This window comes from Myxocyprinus asiaticus, chromosome 46 (assembly GCF_019703515.2).
Source record: "Myxocyprinus asiaticus isolate MX2 ecotype Aquarium Trade chromosome 46, UBuf_Myxa_2, whole genome shotgun sequence".
NCBI classification, from domain to species: domain Eukaryota; kingdom Metazoa; phylum Chordata; class Actinopteri; order Cypriniformes; family Catostomidae; genus Myxocyprinus; species Myxocyprinus asiaticus.
In genome coordinates, this window is record NC_059389.1 from 3,845,072 (window position 1) to 3,867,132 (window position 22,061).

The 22,061-nt window shown below is 37.2% G+C and overlaps 1 protein-coding gene across 1 annotated transcript in view; it reads right to left on the reverse strand.

The window, feature by feature from the left end:
• Nucleotides 1-3,180: 3,180 nt before the first annotated feature.
• Nucleotides 3,181-22,061, reverse strand: part of LOC127435655 (ankyrin repeat domain-containing protein 26-like) — a 58,317-nt gene continuing 39,436 nt past the window's right edge. Inside the window, 13 exon segments of the mRNA XM_051689285.1 lie at nucleotides 3,181-5,766; nucleotides 5,881-5,926; nucleotides 11,341-11,421; nucleotides 11,423-11,591; nucleotides 11,812-12,047; nucleotides 13,453-13,743; nucleotides 14,324-14,465; nucleotides 15,041-15,153; nucleotides 17,339-17,473; nucleotides 17,578-17,655; nucleotides 17,911-17,934; nucleotides 20,647-20,740; nucleotides 21,191-21,366. Of these exon segments, the coding sequence (XP_051545245.1) occupies nucleotides 5,612-5,766; nucleotides 5,881-5,926; nucleotides 11,341-11,421; nucleotides 11,423-11,591; nucleotides 11,812-12,047; nucleotides 13,453-13,743; nucleotides 14,324-14,465; nucleotides 15,041-15,153; nucleotides 17,339-17,473; nucleotides 17,578-17,655; nucleotides 17,911-17,934; nucleotides 20,647-20,740; nucleotides 21,191-21,366 (1,740 nt within the window). The 3' untranslated portion in view covers nucleotides 3,181-5,611.

The following is a 22,061-nucleotide window of genomic DNA, read 5'->3' on the forward strand; positions in this document are numbered from 1 at the left end:
GTAGCCAGCGTCTTTTACCACTGAGCTACCCAGGCCCCCGATAGGTGTGGGTTTAATCCATGTCTTCTGAAGTGATATGATATGTGTGGGTTTAATCCATGTCTTCTGAAGTGATATGATAGGTGTGGGTGAGAAACAGATCAATATTTAAGTCATTTTTTACTATAAATCTCCACTTTCAGAATGTGGAGTTTGATGGAGAACATGACGATCTGCTGCAGATGCTGGAGAAATACAGGAGCACCACTGAGGAGCAGGTAAGCTCTGAAGTTAATTTTTCAAAAGGAATTTTTAATTACAGAGTAATTTTTTTAATTTGCAACCCATTGAAAAGTCTAAAAAATAATTTATCTTAAATCAAAACCATGTAGGTAAAGTTTGTCAAAAAAAGAGTTTCCTTGTCTGAAAGTTTAAACTAGTTTTATAAATTTGTTAAGTTTGTAGTTTAATAATTTTATGGATATACAGCCAGCTAGCAGTCAGACTGCTGGCAACATAAAGCAGATCAAAGGCCTTTTGTTGGTTTGTTTACATTTGAATTTTTGAATGTAGAAGTTTGAATTAATGAGCATTCCGTCGGCCCATTTGAACATTCCGTCTATGGGATTTTTTCGATTTTGATCATCCACTGAGCGAAAACCATAAGTCTGGTCAGTTAGAAAAGACATGGTACACTATTTCAGAACAGTCTGAAGGTCTGTACCAAATTTAATGGATGTAGCCTGAAAGCTCTACGAGAAGTTATTGTTAGAAATTTTGGTCTCTGTTTATGTTAAAAAAAAAAAAAATGTTTGTAGAATAACGTATAATAAATAGTGTGTAGGCTTCATCAAGCCTACATCATGAGAGTTTTTTGGCTTTTAGTCCATGTCTGCTTACATTGAGGCCATACTGTGGCAATGAAAAGTATGTGAACCCTTTGGAATTAGCTGGTTTTCTGCATTAATTGGTCATAAAATGTGGTCTCATCATCAAACTCTCAAGTATAGACAAACAACAATGTGATTAAGCTAACAACACACAAACAATTATAATATTTGGAGTGGGGGTGGCGTAGTGGGGTAAAGCACAGAACTGGTAAGCAGAAGGTTGCCGGTTTAATCCCCACAGCAACCACCATTGTGTCCTTGAGCAAGACACCAACAATCATGCCACGGTCCAAATCACTGAGATCACATTTTTTCCTCATTCTGATGGTTGATGAGAACACTACCTGAAGCTCCTGACCCGTATCTGTATGATTTTATACACTGCACTGCTGCCACATGATTGGCTGATTAGATAATCGCATGAATGATTGTTGGTGCCAGACGGGCTGGTTTGAGTATTTCTGTAACTGCTGATCTCCTGGGATTTTCATACACAACAGTCTCTAGAATTTACTCCGAATGGTGCCAAAAACAAAAAACATCCAGTGAGCGGCAGTTCTGTGGATGGAAACGCCTTGTTGACGAGAGAGGTTAACAGAGAATGGTCAGACTGGTTTGAACTGACAAAGTTTACGGTAACTCAGATAACCGCTCTGTACAATTGTGGTAAGAAGAATGCTATTCTGAGATGTGGGTTGGTGCTGTTTTGGCGGCACAAGGGGGACCTACACAATATTAGGCAGGTGGTTTGAATGTTGTGACTGATCGGTGTTTGTTTGAAGAACATCGCCGCCTACTGTACAGGGGTACAATTGTTTTTATTTTATTCATTACGATCTTGCCGTGAATAGACCTTTCGTCGACAGTTTGTCTTGCAAATTTGTCACGAATTTGGTGTGAATAGGCCTTGAGACAAACACTTTTGTAGCATCTCACTTTGGTTGTGTCGCTTCTCAGTAGTTCAGCATCTCTCGTCATAAGCACTGTTTTTAGAATGTTGGCTCAAGTTAAATGTAGCTTAAAATATAAAAAAAACACGTCTCGAGATCCCTGCATTCATTGTTCGGTCCAGCTGTCTTTGAGCACAAAAGTGTGTCTGTGGAAGGCTGTGCTGCCTTTTGCTCGCGTTGGTTTGACGAGGTGTGTTACCTGTACAGCTTGCCACGCTGACTGCCCCCTACTGCAACAAGGTAGTACATCAAGCTTGACTTGCTCCGATGGTAGGAACATTACTTATTACGGAATTTACTTACAGATCGGGGCATGATTAATTGCGTCAATTTTTTTAATGCTAATATATATATATATATATATATATATATATATATATATATATATATATAATTAATCGCCCTAGTAAAATCATTGCCTTGCCTACTAAATCTTTTAATAAACATCTGGAATCACTTACAGGCCGCTATTAACTTAACTTACCCCATAACTTACTGATATTTATTTTGCATTCACTCTCTCTCGTCTAATTCTTTTGCGTCGCAAGACTCCTGCGCACACAGAATCTTCTATATGAGACCACGAGGGATTTCCTGCAGCTGAAGTTTGAGAGTCAACAAGTGCAGATAGTTGCTTTTTGTAAAGGTTCATGCTAGAGGCACACCAATATTTCATCAACCGATGCCCTAAACAAGACGTTTAAACTTTGCGGCTTCAAAAGGAAATAACCCTCAGATTGGAAAATTCACGGAATACAGACCTCCTTCAGTGAACGTGACACAGACAATGGGAAGCACTTCCGAAGTTCAGTAGGCATTTAACAGAAATAACTGAAAAACATCACGTTTGTGCTTAGATCAAATTCAAGTATGATTGTGAGAAACGGTGCTCCAATTTTATTTGCATTTTCTCTAATGAAGTAATCAGTGCGCTAACGTACTGTTTGATGTATGACATGAAATCAGAGATGAATTCCCTCAAAATCCGATCTACAAACTGGACCCGAGATACAGATGAGGCCTAAATTACTACAAATGATCAATTATCCATTTGCATATGATTTAAAATGTTGTGTTTGCATCCAATAAGCATAACAGAACAGCGGGAACATCATTTTTTAAAATTAAATGTATTAAGAACATCTGAAAGACATGACTGAAATAAATATTCAGAGTGAATGATGTATGAATGCATTAGCAGAAATTTGGATGTCATAGAACTGTGCCTTTATGCTTTTACATAATTTCTATATTTGATAAATAAAGGTTGATTTTTGCATTCTGTTTGCAAGTGATCCACTGTTTTTGAGACTATGACAAATATACACAAAATAAGACCAAGATTCATTTCATAGCTTTAAACATTTTAATTCTCAGGACAAAAACAATACTGAAATGTTTGGAATGGATTGTACACATTTTGGTTGACAAGACTAAAACTGTTCTTGTTATGGGTTTATTTCCCCCAAACATTAGTAATAAATTGTATTTTGCATAAAGAAAACCATTGTAATGCAAAACATTTAATCTCACTTATTGAAATAACTGAATAATTAAAATCAGCATAAATTAAATTCAGTACATCAAATGTATATTTACAATTGTACTTTACAAATATTCTTTAAATTTTAAATATTATTTTGTTTTGCACTGCAGTAAGTTTCTTTATGAAATATAAAATGTATTACCAATTTTTTAAAGTTTTTTAAGCACCATTCCACCTCCCAGTTTCCATAATATGAAATGCCATTAATGTGAAAAGACCTCATTAAAATAATTTACTAATTCAAATCAGAGTAAATTCAGTTCAGTACAACAAATGTATCTTTACAATTGTACTTTACAAATATTCTTTAAATTTTAAATGATTTTGTTTCAACTAACAGTAATGGAATTTTGTATTACAGAAAAATGGAGGGGGAAATGTGCTTAATTGTCATAAAAATCATGTTGCAATGCATAAAAATAGGCTTCATTTTCTATGTGCAAAGTATCTGACACAGACATTTCTTCGTGAAATTCACCCAAACAGCGAAACAAATCGTCCTGAGCACAGCAAAGTGGTGACTTTGTCAAGTATTCTTGAAAAGAATACTTTTTTGTTTCCCCCCAAAAAACAACATCTCAAAATGAGAGTTTCGTCATTTGAAATTAAAACGAATATATTGCACAGTAGTGTACGATGTACCATTATTACTTGGCAATAATATTAACGGTACAAGTTTAACAGTTTGTCATAATATGCACTGGCAACAAAAACAGCCAAAATATATACATTGTAAACTAAAACGCACATGTAGTAAAACACCACTGAGCTTAACAGCATGAAATATTTCATAGGGGAACGCTGCACACGTACCTTTAAACCTCATTGATGGTGACCACATTACTTCAACAAATACAGAACAATTTTAAAAATACAGTTCATTTGCTCTTGCGCACAAAGTGCTTTGTCACTTTATACTTGATGAAAAATGTAGAAACTGGTTTTATTGGCAGTGTTGAAACTTTGGCCCTTTTGGTGATTTTGTGTCATTTTTGTAGCAGTAAAGCAAAAGTTGTGCACTTGGAACTTGGTTCAGACTGCAAAAATAATATATTACACTCATTTTTACTCAACAAACCTTCGGTGTTTATAAAATGACAGATTATTCCCAGGCCGCACAGTTTCGGACCAGCAGAAACCATTCTGCGTAAAGACCATTGGTATGAATATTAGTGCTCTAGAGTTATGTAATATGTGAAACAAACCCAAAAATATCACCAAAAAATAAAAATTCTGTCATCATTTTTTTCATGGAACACTAAAGGATAGTTCCAAAAATGACATAAAATTACTATAAAAGCGACATGAAAATGTGTGTGAAGACTGAAATTTAAGTCGTTATTCACTGAAAATTTTACCTTTCACCACCATAGCACACATGAGTTGTCTGGACTACTTTAATAGCTTGACAGCACTTGTCTACATTCATTTTCATTGTATGAAAAAAGAGCAGGCAAATAATTCTCATTACCGCAACTTATCATTACTGAAACCTTTATAAATTCGACATAGAAGAAAATGTTAATAATTATTAAATGCAAAATCTGACCATTTATTCTAAGATCAATCATTAGACATCTTGTTATAATTTTTTTTAGATTAATCTGAAAAATATAAAACAAAAACAAGGTGCAAATTTGGTTGGTGTGTTTCGGTAATGAGATAAATAGTTTATTTGTAAATAAATTTGGTGAGTTATGATTCATATTGTTTAGAGCATTACTCAGCTTCTCAGATTTTTGGCAGGGTTTTGTGTGTTGCGGTAATGAGAATTTTGTCTGAACATGCTCCAGATTTTATTTTTTTTTTCAAAAAACAAAACATTGTAATATGCCTTGATTACACTGATTACAGGCTTCCCTTTCATGTTGCAAAAAAATAAAATAAAAAAAAGTGTAATCTGAATGAAATCAGTATTTTCTGAAAATTCTGCAGTTCAAACATTCTGCTAAACATCCCCTTTTGTGTTCTATGGAAGAAGAAAAATCATACAGGTTTGGACCGACATGAGAGTGAGTAAATGATGGCAGAATTTTATTTTTATTTTTTTGGTGAAATATTCCTTTATCATTTTAGGTGAAGTTCTGATAGCATAACAACAACTTTCATGAACCGTTCAGTAAACAGAAACTAATGTGATTTTTTTGACACCAATGAGAGGACAATGAATTTTATAGTTGGTGTTGAATGGGTTTGAAGTCAGTTACCATGTTCATTGGGCTCACAGTGTCTGGACTGACCCTGAGTCAGATCATGTAGTTCTTCTTGAGCACCTGCAGGTACTGCTGAGTGGCTCTGCTCACTGGATCCTGCTGTTCCATGGTCAAGTTAAGGTTTAAGTTCTGAGAACCAGAGGCCGAGCCCACTGGAGACAGACGCGCAGAACCTCCTTCCGTCTCTCCTGTGATTGAGAGAAAGAGAGAGAGAGATTGCGGACTTGATGATAAAGTCGCTTTCTGAGGCCACAAAAAGCCTGTCAAATTAAAGTATAAGTTCACATTTAAAAAAGACTCACCATAGTCCAACTCTTTTGATATATTTTTCTCCAGCTCTGTCTGCATCTGTTATAGGAACAAACAGATTTGATAACGCATTCAACTTCATCTCAACCAAACACTTCATCTCTCCTCAGCCTGATGTTTCGTACATTTCTCTAACCGTCTCTGCATACTAGGTATAAAAATGTACCATTACACACTACATAGTGTGTAGTAAGCAGTACACTAGTACTGCATTCCGAATATTGCCAATAACTTGGTTTTCTAGAAAACTCATTTATTATTTTGTAGCAAAATGCTGTTCATAGCAGAAATGCCACAGAAAAATCATCCTCAAAGCAGCATGCTCAACCACAGTCTCTAAATAAAATCTCATTCAAAATAAAACCAATATACAGTGCCTATAGAAAGTCATCACACCTTGTTAAAATCCTTATCATTTGTCACATTACACCCTGGAAATTTATATAAATTCATAGTAATGCATGGTAATGAATTCAAGAATTCACCATGGTTGGAAAGGTGCTTTCAAAAGGGCTCTGGGATAAAATTGGAAAGGCACAGGTTAGGGGAAGGGTAAAGATTTCAAAGGCTTTAACTATCCCTCTGAGTACTGTTCAGAGCATTATTAAGAAGTGGAAAGCACTTCTTAATATGGCTGAGATTGGCTATGTTTACATGTGCACTAATACTCTGATTATTGCAAAAATCAGAGTATAAGGAATAATTAGATTAAGATGTTTACATGATTTGGACCAACCACTTCAATCCTGTTTACATGCAACTTGCCATTACTCTGATTATTGCTGAGAAACATAATGTTTAAATGCTTTTTATAAATGAATAATTATTACAAAAAACATCTTGTTGCAAATATGTATCTTTAAATACTTGGCATAAGGAAAATTAGTCAGTTTGTGAGTCATTTTGAATGATTTATTAAAAGAATCGGTTTATAAGAGTCATTTGTTTAACTACACTGGTTGATCTGTCTGTTTTGATTCACTAAAAATAATTGGTTCATAAGAGTCATTTGTTTGTCTAACTACACTGGTTGCTCTGTCTGTTTTGATTCACTAAAACGAATCGGTTCATAAGAGTCATTTGTTTGTCTAACTACACTGGTTGATCTGTCTGTTTTGATTCACTAAAAATAATTGGTTCATAAGAGTCATTTGTTTGTCTAACTACACTGGTTGCTCTGTCTGTTTTGATTCACTAAAAATAATAGTTCATTAGAGTCATTTGTTTAAGAACACTGGTTGATCTGTCTGTTTTGATTCACTAAAAAGAATTGGTTCATAAGAGTCATTTGTTTGTCTAACTACACTGGTTGCTCTGTCTGTTTTGATTCACTAAAACGAATCGGTTCATAAGAGTCATTTGTTTGTCTAACTACACTGGTTGATCTGTCTGTTTTGATTCACTAAAAATAATTGGTTCATAAGAGTCATTTGTTTGTCTAACTACACTGGTTGCTCTGTCTGTTTTGATTCACTAAAAATAATAGTTCATTAGAGTCATTTGTTTAAGAACACTGGTTGATCTGTCTGTTTTGATTCACTAAAAAGAATTGGTTCATAAGAGTCATTTGTTTGTCTAACTACACTGGTTGCTCTGTCTGTTTTGATTCACTAAAAATAATAGTTCATTAGAGTCATTTGTTTAACTACACTGGTTGATCTGTCTGTTTTGATTCACTAAAAATAATTGGTTCATTAGAGTCATTTGTTTAAGAACACTGGTTGCTCTGTCTGTTTTGATTCACTAAAAATAATTGGTTCATAAGAGTCATTTGTTTGTCTAACTACACTGGTTGCTCTGTCTGTTTTGATTCACTAAAACGAATCGGTTCATAAGAGTCATTTGTTTGTCTAACTACACTGGTTGATCTGTCTGTTTTGATTCACTAAAAATAATAGTTCATTAGAGTCATTTGTTTAACTACACTGGTTGCTCTGTCTGTTTTGATTCACTAAAAATAACTGGTTCATAAGAGTCATTTGTTTGTCTAACTACACTGGTTGCTCTGTCTGTTTTGATTCACTAAAAATAATTGGTTCATAAGAGTCATTTGTTTGTCTAACTACACTGGTTGCTCTGTCTGTTTTGATTCACTAAAACGAATCGGTTCATAAGAGTCATTTGTTTGTCTAACTACACTGGTTGATCTGTCTGTTTTGATTCACTAAAAATAATAGTTCATTAGAGTCATTTGTTTAACTACACTGGTTGCTCTGTCTGTTTTGATTCACTGAAAAGAATTGGTTCATAAGAGTCATTTGTTTGTCTAACTACACTGGTTGCTCTGTCTGTTTTAATTCACTAAAACGAATCGGTTCATAAGAGTCATTTGTTTGTCTAACTACACTGGTTGATCTGTCTGTTTTGATTCACTAAAACGAATTGGTTCATAAGAGTCATTTGTTTAACTACACTAGTTGCTCTGTCTGTTTTGATTCGGTAAAAAGAATTGGTTCATAAGAGTCATTTGTTTAACTACACTGGTTGCTCTGTCTGTTTTGATTCGCTAAAAAGAATTGGTTCATAAGAGTCATTTGTTTAACTACACTGGTTGCTCTGTCTGTTTTGATTCACTAAAAAGAACTGGTTCATAAGAGTCATTTGTTTGTCTAACTACACTGGTTGCTCTGTCTGTTTTGATTCACTAAAACGAATCGGTTCGTATAAAAGAGTTAAATAAAAGAGTTATTTGTTTGTGAATCAATGTATTCTCATCCGCTGGATGTTGTTGTTTTCCGCCCACAAGGACAAACACATTTGAAGATGTGTTTCCTTGCCATTATTTTGCAGAATATGGTCTTTTTATCTCACCAACATTCAATTCAGACCAGACATCCACAATTCGGAAAAATCTATTTTTTTTGCCGTGGGTCTGTAGATTCTGCAGCGGGGGAGCAGTACTGCTGGAAAACAGTACAAGAAAATGCCATTACACTTTTGTGATATTTTTGAACCTGTGCTTGAGTGTAACAAGATATGCGATTAAAGCGTTTACATACTTCTATAACGCAATTATTAGCACAATCACAATATCATAATTGCAGTATTCCGTTTAAATGAGCAACAGTTTAATCGCAGTATTGCCTTAATCGCATTATGAGGGTGCATGTAAACGTAACCACTGATCGTTCTGTGCATGTGACAACAATCTCCCAAGTTTTTTATCTCCCAAGCCATCTGGCAACAGGATTTATGGTGAGATGAATCAACATTAGAGTGAACGTTTTAGACTGAACTTCGAGCGCTATATTTGGAGAAAACCCAACACAGCGCACCACCCAGAACACACCATTCCTACTGTGAAGAACTGTTGACTGATCTCGAACAATTCTGCAATGAAGAATGGGCAAATATTCCCCAATCTAGCTGGACAAAGCTAGTAGAGACATATCCAAACAGACTGATGGCTGTCATTAAAGCAAAAGATAGCTCCATGAATTATTAAATCTAGGGGTATGATCACTTTTCAAACCCTGTTTATACATTTTTGGAACTGTTGCCTGTTGAACAGTTTCTTCGTTACTTGTATGTTCTAAGGCACAATTTGTAAATAAACTGGAAACAAATATTTTTAAATGGATTTTGATTTTGATTTCAGAGTGTGAGACAAAAAAAGTGACTATTACAAAAAGGGTATGATGATTTTCTATTGGCACTGCAATCTTTCCTTTTAAACCTAAAAAACTGTGTTAAGACGCAGAGAGACAAGCAAATGTGTGTGTTCTGCGAGTCAGTGTGCTGCACACAGCTACACACCTGCTCAGGTATCAGACTGATGAGAGGACAGGTGTGAAACAGACTTTTGAGCGAGAAGCTGAAGATATCAGAGACACAAGAGGTTGTGAATCCAGAGAGCAGTGGTGAAAAACAAAAACACAAAAGGATTATTTGTAGGAGAAGAAAGATGATTTGTTGAAGAGGAGGAAGTGTGAGAGGCAGATCACTGGTATTTTATGCCTGTTGATTCACTGAATCACTATCTGTAATCTCTTTTGTAAGCCAGACTCATACAATATGATTAAATTTGACCTTATTCCCAATCTTACAAAAAAGTACTGTGTCCTTACCATTGTTCAATCCTAGTATCAGATGGTAGTTTAATGGTACTTTGATGATTAACATGGTACTGAATTATAGCCATATTCATGTACCATGGCATTTACATGGTGCTCCAACTTACTTCAAAGAATTCTGTGGGATTTTCAATACTTCTTAATTCAAACAGATTGTATTGTTCATAGTGACACTTTTGCTGCATTCAAGTCTCTTTAGAATGATCATAATTACAAGATGCCTCTGAGATTCGATTCTAAACTATTTGCGTCCTCGGACTTGGAAATTATTTGTTCATTCCATCCATGTATAGTTTTGTTTATTTTGACAACATTAATTCACCTCCATCTGCTCTCGCAAACTGCTGAAGATCAAAGTTGCTGTTCAGACACAATAAATGGTTTTTAATCAGCCATGAAACTGTGTTATGCAACATAAAATATATTTTTTCTTCTATTTGCGAGAAACAGTATAGGTCATTGTGTCACTCACAGTTTCACACAATAGCCGGTTTCTTGGTCAAATGGCAGCTCACATATTATTTTATGGGCTCAATGTTAGGAATATTTCTTCTGATTTCATTTTGATTTCATAGCTAAACTTGTGATCGTACGTTTTCAAACAAGATCTGATTTTCCCTCATTAGACCATTTTTATTTCTTTGATTAGATTCACCGACTTCAACAAAACAAACAACATAAAACAAAGAACAAAATGAAACAAAAAGAACGAAACGAAAAAAAAAAACCCAGACTTTAAAAATATCTGTTCATTCAATCCATGTATTGTTAATTCAACTCCATCTGCTCTCGCAAACTGTTGACGATCTAAGGGGCCATTCAGACCGAACGTGTTCTTGTGTTTACAAAACCTAGATGCAGTGCAACGAATGGAACAGAATGCAGGTGTCTCGAGACGTGTCTTAAAAACGCGACGCTTCTGCACAAGTACCTGAAAAAACTGCGAGACGCAGTGCATTGGTCAAAGACACCTGTCTAGTGCATGTTTACATAGAAAAACAACTGAAAAACTGTAGTAGCACAGACGGACTCAAAAATGTGTTTGGTGTGAATGGCCCCTAAGAGAGTGAAACAGGTAACATCATAAATAACATAAAAACGGTGATATATGTAGAGGTTTTTACCTAACCAACTTCAATTGTTGAGGACGCTGCCATTGTGACTGCTTTTATGTTTCATCACAACATACATAAGGGAAAAGTTGGAAGTTTAATAAATTCCTAAGTGTGCGGCTTGTAATTATGAGTTCGACAAGACATGAACCGTTCTGGAACTTACAATTACGATAATTCAGACATGACATGAACGCATCATTTGACATGAGAATGAAATGGTTTCATGCTGGGCATCTCTTTAAACCTGTGCTGTATCACTGCTCACCTTTGCCAGGTAGGCTTCTACACGGCTGCTCTGCGATTCCCCTACTGCACCCAGCAGAGGGGATGCAAGACCCAGACTCCTGATTCAGTGGGCCTAGAGAGGCACCGTATGCCCCCACAGTACCCAGAGATGCCACATCCAGAGCGGGACCTCCTAAACCGCCGTTCACTATACTGCTGGTGAGCAGAGATTTACTGCGCTGTCTTTCACTCAGGAGTTTAGTGTTGGCCTCTGCTAACCGCTCATTAGACCTGCACATTTTAAAACACAATAACACATTTTAGCACATCGCAAGACTGTTTTTCGGTGTCAAGTAATATTTCCATCCTCAATGAAAGTGAAAATGCTATGCTAAGTTACAGAATCAGAGTCAATAAAAACATATTTGAATTATGTGCCTTGTTAATATAATCTTATTTGGCACACTAAATCATTTATATATAATCTTTAGGACTCCTATCACACTCTCACCTCTCTAGTTTAGAGGCCAGACTCTTCCTGAGACGCAGTTCTTCACTGTACAGTTGCTTGTAGCGTTCCAGTTCAGTGCGGCTGGAGTCTCTCTGCACCAGACTGTCCTGCTGAACGCTGCGCAGACGACTGAGTTCACCTTCCAGATCTCTGATGCACTGTTCCAGCTGAGTGCGCTTACTCGCCTCGTTAGCAGCTTTCATCTGCTCCAGAGCTTCCTGTGATGCAGCCTGCGTCTGTTGGACGAAACAAACGAACGGGGTACAAAATTTACTTTTTGCCACACCTGCCAGTGGTGGGATAATTGAGCAAATATACCAACAATAATTATATTTTAATCAGCCATGAAACTGTGTTTTGCAATATAAAATATATTTTTCCTTATATTTGCGAAAAACAGTATCGGTCATTGTGTCACTCGCAGAAACACACAAGCGCTGCTTTCTCGGTCAAATGGCACATTTTTATTTTGTGGGCTCAATGTTAGGAATGGTTATTATAATTTCATTTCGATTCCATAGCTAAATTTGTGATTGTACATTTTCAAACTAGACCTGATTTTTTTTCTTGTGTAGATAATTTCTAATAATAATAATAATAATCTCTTTGATCTGATGCATTGATTTTAACTAAACAAAACTAACAAACAAAAACAAAACAAAAAGAACAAACAAAAACAAAACAAAGAACAAAATGAAACAAAATACAAAACTTAAAAACAACAAAACTAAACAAAAAAAATGAAAAACTCCAACAAACTGAAACAAACAAAAAAAAGAACAAAGTTAAACAAAAACAAAAAGAATGAAACAAAAAAAAAAAAAAAAAAAAAAAATGAAAAACCCCCTCAACAGGGGCCTGGGTAGCTCAGAGGTCAAATACGCTGGCTACCACCCCTGGAGTTCGCTAGTTCGCTAGTTCGAATCCAAGGGCATGCTGAGTGACTCCAGCCAGGTCTCCTAAGCAACCAAATTGGCCCGGTTGCTAGGGAGGGTAAAGTCACATGGGGAAACCTCCTCGTGGTCGCTATAATGTGGTTCGTTCTCGGTGGGGCGCGTTGTGAAGCCTCCACACGCGCTATGTCTCCGTGGCAACGCGCTCAACAAGCCACGTGATAAGATGTGTGGGTTGATGGTCTCAGACGTGGAGGCAACTGGGATTCATCCTCCACCACCCGGAATGAGGTGAATCACTTTGCGACCACGAGGACTTAAAAAGCGCACTGGGATTTGGGCATTCCAAAATTGGGTGGAAAAAGGAAAAAAAATAAAAAATAAAAAAAAACCCCCAACAAAACGAAACAAACAAGAAAGAACAAAGTTAAACAAAACAAAGAATGAAACAAGACAAAAAACACAAAACAACAAAACAAAAAGAAACAAAATACAAAACTTAAAAACAACAAAATTCCAAAAAACAATAAAGAAAAAGAAAAAATAAGAAAAAAAACAACCAAACAAAAAACTCAATAAAAGGGTCAGCACAATATCGTTCATACATTGTGATTTCAATTGGCCAATGTTTTTTATTTATTTTCATGATTACTTGCATTTGGCACTTTGAACTTGCAAAGAAACAACAATGCACACAACGTTAAAATGAACACAATGTGGTCGGTCTTGAGTCACTGATTTACAATACCTGCAGGAAGAGGTTGACCTCCTCCAGTTTGTGTCTGATCTCCTGTCGCGCTCTCTCCTCTGTCTCACGGCGGTACTGCTCGGCCTGACTCTGATCCATCACACCAGACTCAAGCTGTCTGCGCAGACGGGCCAGCTCCTCCTCCAGCTGCCTATTACTGCGCTCCAGCTGCTCATGACTGCGGCTCAGGCTCTTTGCAGACGCCAGTTTCTCCTTCAGCTGTCGGTTTACCTCCTCCAGACGGGCGCAACGTGACACCTCCCGCTCATACTGAGACTGAAGTTCATCCACCTGCAACAGGAGAGATGGATGGAGTAAAGGAAGTTTAAAAAAGAGGGTAAAAACCGAGTCAGAGGGTGACAGAAATGGGCACAAAGAGGTAAACAAAAGAGAAACAGAAGAACAGAGCAATAAGTAGACTCAATCAAGCATCCATACTTCAAACCAGTGGTTCACAACCAGGAAGCTGGAGCCCACCTAGGAGGCTATAGAAGAACTTTTTTGTTGCCATAGAAGAACACATAGTTCTTAAACTTTTGGGATCACTAAATTACCGGTAATTGTGATTATTTTAATCTACTTAGTCTTGCATAATAGGAGGCCTTAGGGTAGAAAATCTGCAAATGCCTAAAGTACATAGCTGAATCCCAATTTGCATACTATACATGCTAAATAGTATGCAAAATTAGAATTTTGTGTCCCAAATCATAGTATGTTAAAAACAGGAGCTCGTCCTTCTGATGAGACATTAAACCGAGGTCTTGACCCTCTGTGATCTTGAGAGAATATGGGAGCGAGAATCAATCATAACATTGCTGTAACTTGACAGATCATTCTTAAGTGACTCCAGAGACATGATATGATTATGTACCTTAGTCTTCATTCGGCTGACAGCACTCTCTGTCTCCAGTCTGTGACTCACGTCTCCTCTGAAGCTGCCCAGTGTAGAGTCCAGCTGTCCCGCACCCTGTTCACGCAGCTGCTTCTTAGCTGTCTTTACCAGAGTCTTTAACCTGACACACAAAAGATAAGATACACTGAATATGAAAGCATTCTGCATGCATTTGAAGTAAATTAAACCGTTTTTCGTAGAATTCAAGGCCATAGTTATTGATTTCTAATTGGTTTATCATTTGCTTTTTAATTTAAGCTGTAATGCATCAGCGTTCTTAGTGTTACACAACAGACTATATCTCATTCGACAGCACTATAGCTGCCAGGTTTGGAGTCAACCCTAATTTAATTAAACACATTTACGATATGTACTGCAATACAAGGAGATTTTAGGATCCATTCATGAATTTAAAGTCAGTGTTTGGCACACTTTTTACTTCTATAATATGACGAATCACACAAGACCACAAATATGTATTGAGGTTTATTTTGGTTTCATGTTAACTTTAAAATCAATTTTAACCAAACTGACTCCAAGACAACACTTACCACCCAAAGCGTGTTACATTTAAATAGCAGTATGTATCTCACAGATCCACAGACAGAAGAAAGCACATTGCTGGCTTCTCTACATACTCAAACACATCTACAGGTATGGAGCTGCAGCAGTCAGGGTTAAGGGTTAAAGGGTCACCTGTACATTTCTTTCTGAAGGTCAGTGTTTCTCTGCATCTCCTGCTCCAGTCGAGTGTCCACTGACTTCTTCTGCTCTAACAGCTTTTTGGCTTTTTTCTTCTCAAGCTCCATCTGAAACACACACAGAGAGAACGTAGCTGTTAGAAACTCAGGGACGTGAGAAACTCTGTCGTTAAAAACAAAACAGACAAACATTTCAGTAGTTGACATTCAATTTCAAACAAGGCAAGTCATGTTTATTTACATACCACATTTCATACACAATGGTAAAGCACTATAAACAGAAAGTGGTCAATTAATGCATCGGTTTTACCGATATATCGGCACCGATAGTCGCTTATTTGAACTATCGGTTATCAGCAAAAAGCCGATAGTAACCGATAGTTTTTTTAATTATTATTCCTTTTTATACGTTTATAAAAAATTAACACTCCAAAGAGGTTTTGTTGTTAAGTAGACATAAGTTAATCATAAGTTCATGTTAATGTTCTTGTTGATTTTGACTGACGGTGTCCCAAGAGAAAAGGGAAAAGGTCTGTTTTTATTACCGGATCCCTGATGATCTACTGTTGTTGAATTACTAGTAATACAGTATTTATTAGCCGATATGACAATGTTTACTTTGTTTCTATAGTAATACATTGTAGATGATTGTAAGAGTGCATGTTTTGTTTCCCTTATGTGTTTGTGTGAGCTGGCAGCACAGACTTTTCAAAATAAGAGTCCCTGTTGTATTTCGGGCTTGTTAACAGTTAAAAGTCCATCGTTATGAACCAAAGCTTATTTATTGTTTTATGGTTATTACTAGTATTTTGGTTGCAAAATAAACTGCATCTGGGATTGTATTCATTCGGTCACTTGTTGCATCTATGTCTGTGTCTGTCACAGTAAGACTAAGAATTTTTTCTTAACATTCAATAAATTGATAAAAAACATTATTGGTCAATGAATCGGTTTTCTGCCTTTTCCACCCGCTTAGTTATCGGTATCTGCAAAATCCACTATTGGTTAACCTCTAATAAAAATAAAAAAAGTACATTTTAAAATCACTCAAGAAATAAAAATTAAGCGGGGGGCCTGGATATCTTAGCGAGTATTGACGCTGACTACCACCCCGGGAGTCGTGAGTTCGAATCCAGGGCTTGCTGAGTGACTCCAGCCAGGTCTCCTAAGCAACCAAATTGGCTCGGTTGCTAGGGAGGGTAGAGTCACATGGGGTAACCTCCTCATGGTCACAATTAGTGGTTCTTATTCTCAATGGGGTGTGTGGTAAGTAGTGCATGGATCGCTGAGAGTAGCATGAGTCTCCACATGCTGCGAGTCTCCGCGGTGTCACGCACAACGAGCCATGTGATAAAATGCGCGGATTGACGGTCTCAGAAGCGGAGGCAACTGAGACTTGTCCCACCACCCAGATTGAGGTGAGTAACTGCGCCACCACGAGGACATAAGTAGTGGGAATTGGGCATTTGGGAGAAAAGGGGATAAAAAAAAAAAACAACAACAAAAAGAAATACAAATTAAGTAATAGAAATTGTGATTAAAAAATATATCAAAAAGAATAAAAATCAGAGAAAAAAAGCAGTCCTGCATTGTGACATGCTATAATTCATCCAAAACTATTTTTATGACCTAATTTTAAGTCTACATGGAATATTAGTACTTTAAAAAAAATATTTGTCACAGCATGACCATCTAAAAATAACTGAGGGTAAAAAGGTCATTAAAAATAGTGACAGAATTTTTTTCTGATTGCATGACCTAAGATAGGTGGCAAGCTACATGGAAATTTACAAATTTACAACACTAAAAATAAATGTTTTTTATATATATATATATATTATTTAAATTGTCCTTTATTTTTTCTTGATTTATTAAAATTTTCTGATATATTCACAATTTTTACAGCTTCATGCACATTATCATTAGACTCTAATATGTAGCCCATGTTTTATGGTGGTACTTGCTCTGAAAAGTTGTTTTAAAATATAAATGGTCCATACATCTCATGCGCTATATTCCAGTTCTTTTATTTATAAATTATACATTGTAAATTCTTCTATATAAATTTAAGTTGTTCACTTTTGGGTGAACTGCACCTTTCAATTAATTTCAAAACAATTTTATGAATTGAAAATCAGCACTTGAATGGACTTTTTTATACAAAAAACTGTATATGTGCTAATTTAGCAGTTTTGATTAAGTCAAAAACCTTTAATAAGTCTTAAACATGCAAAGGTATATATGACCAGGTGTTAACGCATTTTGATTGGATGTTATTATTTCTTTCTGGCACCTGATTGGTCAGTTCTCCTTTCTCTTTCTCCAGCTCAGAGAGGCGGAGTCCCAGTCGTGAGCGGCCCTTTAGCTCCTCCTCCCACAGCGCCTGCGAGTCCTGGGCATTATGGGATAGCATACTCTGCTTCTGCACCTGAGTGGATAACCACAACCGTGATTAATTACGACAGAAATCAATACTTTTATCAGATGTTTAAATATATTCTTGATCTTTCATGTCCTCTATCCATTTCGTACCTCTCGGTTGAGCTGCTCTTCTAGAGTCATTTTACTGCTCTGCAGGTTTGAGACGAGATCTTCCAAACGATTTCTGACCTGAGAACATCCACAAACAGATGTCAAGAAGGCTTCCAAATTATTTTCTAACAACATGCTTCATGCAGATTTAAATGAAAGGTTTAGATCTCAAACCAACACTTTAGATCCCAGAAACCAGAACTACAGGAATTTAAGAATCCAATGAAAATGAACTCAATCTCAAAGACCACCACCAAAACAAAGAGAATATACCGCAAACAACCCAGCTAAAGATCACTGAGAGCAAGAACCAGTCAGATGTTTGATACCAACCCCTTCTCCAGGTGAATCTGATAGCTGTGAAAAGAAGGACTTCTTTTACATTTACAATTTTAACCATTTTCTGTTATCTTGGTTCTCCCTCAGAAATACAAAATATTTCAATTTCCGATACATGCTGTCAATTACCACAGCAAACAATTTCGACTTGTTCCTCAGTTTGTAAAAATAAACCAAAATCATGTTTGCTGTAATGCACTTACAATGGAAGTCTATGGGGCAAGTGTACTTGTGGCTATCCTTTCGAAACATCCAATGCCTTGCTCCATAGACTTTTATTGTAAATGCATTACTGTAAACACAATTTTTGTTTGTTTATACAAACTGAAGGACAAGGATACTGGAACCGGGGGTCCGGGGGAGCCATGGCCCTCCCACTTTTAGCCTACACCTCAACTGAACTTCAGCTGACATAAAAATATGCGCACTTCTGGCACACACATTAAAAGAGGTATAGCGTGGGAATTGACTGAATAGAAATGACTACTAGCCACTTTGAAGCATTGCTTTCCTGTTCATGATAGATATTAATGATCAAACTGATGTCTCGCTCAGGCAATCAAAAGGTTATCACGTGGCTTGTTGAGCGTGTTACCACGGAGACGTAGCACGTGTGGAGGCTCACGCTATTCTCTGTGGCATCCACGCACAACTCACCATGCGCCCCACCGCGAGCGAGAACCACATTATAGCTACCACGAGGAGGTTACCCCAACGTGACTCTACCCACCCTAGCAACTGGGCCAGTTGGTTGCTTAGGAAGCCTGACTGGAGTCACTCAGCACGCCCTGGATTCGAACTTGTGACTCCAGGTATGGTAGTCAGCAACCCTGAGCTACCCAGGCCCCAACAACAACAGATGTTAAAGTATATTCCTGGTAAGGACTATAATTCCATGTAGTTTTAGCATCTGATATTAATTTTAAATAGGTAAAAGTGCCATTTTGCCCTTTGCACTAAGAAAAGTGAAAATATGCAGATATGATCGATCCATCTAACCACTGATCTACAAAATCCCTGGACCCTGTATATAAAAAAGCCAGAAATGAATGAAAGTGGATGAGGGTGCGCTGGCTGGCTGTCACTGCCATTCTATGTTGTTTGTAGATGCGTGTAGAGCCATAAGGAGATGTTCCATTATACACAAGTCCAGATGTTTATGTTAGTAGTTATAACTTGCATTATATTACTTATATGATAGTCATAGAATGACCATATACTGTTTGCACAATGTTATCAAGCTTATCAAGTAAAATGTAAAATGTTTTAAACCTATGTCGGTTTCGTATTATCCTTCTTTCAAGAGGGAAATTTGACTTAATTTACAGTAAGACAAGATTGATATCGAAGATCAGTCATAAAGTCTGCAGCATTAGACAAAGTAGGATAATGAACAAATACTGCTTTGTATCCTATTATTGGTAATAACTTTAACCCTTACCTCTTCAAGTCACACAATGTCGAACAAAATATGCTGCCTTAAAGGAGCAATATGTAACACTGACATTACGTGTTTAAAATGGGTACTGCAGTACAAATTCAAAATACTGGAGAGAGTTGTCTCCCCCGCGCCCTCCTCCCGAGACTTGAAGCTCACGAGGGTTGCCAGGTTGAGGACACGCAACAGGAACGAGCATACTGACAATGGCAAGCGACGAGCCTTACACTAATTTGATCAGCTAATGTTACGTTTGCAATGTTTTTATTGTATGCAAATTATATACCAGCTCATGTGGATTTTTTATAACTCTGTCAATGTTAGCTAGATGTATTGCTGGCTTCCATGGCTGCAGCGCGCTGTGTTTGCCCGCTAACTTGTTTCAAATCTGGCAACCCAGGGTGTTGAAATACTATTGGGAAATGGGCAGTGGGCGGGATCACACAGGAAAAAACACAAACAGAAATTCCGGCCCGGAACAGAGATTTCAAAGTAGAATATACTGGCTGTAGCATTGTTTTTCGGAGAAGCCAGTATTTCAACTTAGCATGTTTCCTAAATCTCTCATAACGTGATAATTTTATACTTTAGTACAGTAAATGTATTACATATTGCACCTTTAAAAACAGTATAAAACACAGGGCATATTGAGCTTGTGCAACACTGTTGAATGCCGACACAAACAATAAAATGATTGTCAAACGATTTAATAGACACATAAGAAAGAGGGATCGATACACAAGAACACACAGTTGAACCAATACAGTGTTCCTATAATATCCGAAACCGAAGACAGCTGCCTCATCCAAGGTATGTGTAAACTGTGAATAGAATGACAAATGTATGCCAGTCTCTCTCTGAACTGGTGGCGCGGAAGCAGATTTGAATCTCTTTAGTTAGATTATGTCAACATTCGAACTGTGTATGTAGATAAATAACTAGTCAATCACCGTGATTTTGGCAATCTTAGAAGCTGGTCTGGTATAAACTGGTCATATTCTTTTTTTAATTTTTTTATAAATTGGCCATATTGACTCAACCAGCCCAATTTAATGCCCCCGCCCCTCCCCCCACTTCAAAACTCATTCCGGTGCCGAGGGACAAGTCGAAATTATTTCCTGTGGCTTATTTTGTATTGAACCTGCAGCATTCCTTAAAGGTAAAACAAGGTTCTGACAAGATTAATCAGATATTACTCACGTAGAAAGACAACACTGTATTTCTAGATCACAAGAAAGAGGTACAACCAAACCCCTGTGTATTAAATAACTTTTTCTTTTGTCAGGACTTACCACAGTACCCTCCTGTACTCCCTTCTGCAGCACCTCGATGCGATTGTTCTGCTGTTTTGCCGTGGCCTCTAGTCTGGCGTTTTCAATCTCTAACCTGCCGTGATGTCATAATCACATTAACCATTTTACACTTTTAACACACCATTAACAATCAATTAACTTACTAGCTAACTTCTGTTATCAACATGAAACAGAGAAACTGAAATGTGTATCACTGCATACTGCAAGTACAGTGTATATTGGGCAGTATGCAGTATGCTACAATTCTGCATACTAACACACTACTTTTCTACTACTATTTCTGATGTGTCTTTCAAAAGAAATAATAAAAGCAGTATGGTTGTATGTGATTTTGAATTTAGCCTAAGCAGGGGCATAGATTCCAGGGGGGATGTGGGGGAGATAACCCACCAAAAATCAAAACAAGCAAGTACAGCCCCTCAATATTTATACCATGATCAGTGGAAACATGTAAATGCTTCACGTTGCAACCCCCCCAAAGTTCAAGCCAAATCTACGCCCTTGAGCCTAAGTGTCCTTGTACCTCTGCACCGCCTCCTCCAGCTGTTTAATTGTTTGCTCTTTGCCGGTAGAAGCAGTTAGCGCCTCCTTTAGTTTCTGAGCAGTACTGCAGGCCTCTCGCTCCTTTTCATCTAGAGAGCTCTTTAGGTTACCGATGCGTCTCTCGGCCTGGACATACTGTTCCTCAGACTCTCGGAGCTGGAGTCAAAACACAAGCACTGTCAACACTTTTGATTAATGTATAAGATTAATCGAATCAAACAAAATGATTTAAAAACAACTTTTCTTTGTAGCATAATTCAAATAATTGGAAAGTTAAAGAGGCCCTATGCTTTTTGGGATTTTGCCTTTCCTTTAGTGTGTAATATAGCTGTTTGTGCATGTAAAAGGTCTGCAAAGTTACAAAGCACAAAGTCCACACCAAAGGGAGTTACTCTATCCCACAGAAAACACCTGCTTTAAACGCCTGGTTTGCAGCCCAGCCATTACTTCCGTGATTTAGCTATGTCACTATGTAACACATTTGCATAATGCCCGCCTAAGGGCTACTTCGGTTATGGTAAGGGGTGTTACATTTCCAACATACGCTCTAAGTGGTTGACCAATCACAACAGACTGGGCCAGCTGACCAATCAGAGCAGACTGGGCTTTTCGGAAAGGGGGCTTTAAAGAGACAGGAGCTAAAACAGAGCGTTTCAGACAGAGGGTGAAAAGAGGTGCTGCAGCAATGTACAGTATGAGAAAAATAATGTGTTTTTTGAACATTAAAGCATGAAACCTATTCTAGTACACCCCCAAAATAAAATGATGAACCTGTAAATGAGCATAATATGGGCTCTTTAAATGCACAATCTGTAAGTACAAAAGTCAGCTATTTGTGATACTGAAACAGA